The sequence below is a fragment of the Elephantulus edwardii genome, unplaced genomic scaffold (genome assembly GCF_000299155.1).
Source record: "Elephantulus edwardii isolate Elephantulus edwardi_28Jun2011 unplaced genomic scaffold, EleEdw1.0 scaffold00064, whole genome shotgun sequence".
NCBI lineage: Eukaryota > Metazoa > Chordata > Mammalia > Macroscelidea > Macroscelididae > Elephantulus > Elephantulus edwardii.
The window spans coordinates 11,423,953-11,425,573 of NW_006399814.1; the positions used below are offsets into that span (position 1 = coordinate 11,423,953).

The following is a 1,621-nucleotide window of genomic DNA, read 5'->3' on the forward strand; positions in this document are numbered from 1 at the left end:
GTTAAAATATTGTCTACATAACAATGTCATGGGTGTCATCCCTTTTACCCACCTGTTCATCTTGCCTATCTACTCTGGTATTCATTTGCAGATTGACCTTTGTTATTATTGATAAAGTTGTTGTGTACTATTGAGTCAGAACTCACCCATAGCGGACTCTTCAAAAGCAGTTAATCACATGGGAGGAGACACTCATCTTTCTCCTGTGGAGCAGCTGATGAATTAGAACCATGTATCTTTGAGTTCCCTGCACAATTCCTTAGGACTAGGCCTCCAGAGCTCCCTACTGTTGATAATGTCATTGTTGATGTGGTGTGCTGTTGAGTCGGAACCAACCCATAGCTGCCATATTTGCAGAGGCAGTAAATTACACCAGAGGAGATGGCCCATTCTTCTCTCAAGGAGCAGCTGGTGGCTTCAAACCGTGTACCTTTGAGTTTGCAGCACAGGTTCTTACCAGTAGGCCACCAGAACTCCCTCTTAATGATAACAGTAGTTAGCATTTATATTTCCAGCTTTTTAGGAAGCACCCTCCTGTCCGTTTTCCAAAATATTTGCACCACTTTACAATCCCACCAGTAATAAGAGGTCTAATCTCCTCACAAGTCCACCAGCATTTGTTTCTTTTTTTTCCCTATAATTATATTTTATTAATTTTCATAAACATTTACAGAGATTTTGGGTTTCCATTCATTCACCACTGCACCATTCTCTCTACCCTCCTCCCAGTTTGTTCTTGTCCAAATGTCACAGTGCTTGTCAAAGCCAGTTCTGATTAATCTTCTTTGTCAGTGTGTCCTTTGCCATTCCCTATCACTCCTCCCTGAGAGAGACTTCACCCTGAGTCATAAGGAAAAGGGGATGGCGTATTCTCTTAGCTACTTCCTGCTGAAAAGGGACGCTGTGGGTTTCAGGGTGAAGATCTTCTCTCACTACTCTAAAGGGCCCCTTTGGCAGTAGGTTTCTGTTTTGGTTTTGAGCACTGCCATTTTTTTTTTAATTTCCATTCATTCATTGCTGCACTTTTCTCCCTGCCCACCCCTCCCCACCAGTTTGCTCCTCTCTTTAAAGAGAAAAAGGGGGGAAAAATTCCTTCATTGGTATACAATTCCCCCACCCTCCCCACCCCCCGCGCCGAGTACACTTCTCTATGCAACCTTAATTCTGGACTCCTGTGCTAACCATCCATAATACTTAGCCATATATCACCTCTAATCTGTTCTTTCCCTAATCTGTTTCAATACAGTATACATAATTTATCAAGTTTTTTCTCAGTCTTACCCCAACCCTGATGTCAGTCCCATTCTATAACAGTGACACCATGCAGCATTTGTCCCTTTGTGACAGGTATTTCACTCAGCATAATGTCCTCCTTGGTCACCCATTTTGAATAATATTGCATGAGTTCCTTGTTTTCCAATGTGGTGTAATATTCCATTGTTTGAATATCCATTCGTTTGTTGATGGGCACTTCCAACTCTTTGCTATTGTAAGCAAAGCTGCGATAAACATGGGTGTGCATATATCTGCTTGGATGGAGTTATGATCTCTCTGGGGTATATTCCCAGTAATGGGATTGCTGAATCAAATGGTATCTCTATTTGCAACTTTTTGAGAAAGT

The 1,621-nt window shown here is 41.9% G+C and overlaps 1 protein-coding gene across 1 annotated transcript in view; it reads right to left on the reverse strand.

Moving 5' to 3' along the window:
* Positions 1–60, reverse strand: part of CATSPER3 (cation channel, sperm associated 3) — a 95,794-nt gene extending 95,734 nt beyond the window's left edge. The window contains exon 1 of the mRNA XM_006888140.1: positions 53–60. Within this exon, the coding sequence (XP_006888202.1) occupies positions 53–60 (8 nt within the window). The remainder of the gene's footprint in view (positions 1–52) is intronic.
* Between the last annotated feature and the right edge of the window lie 1,561 nt (positions 61–1,621).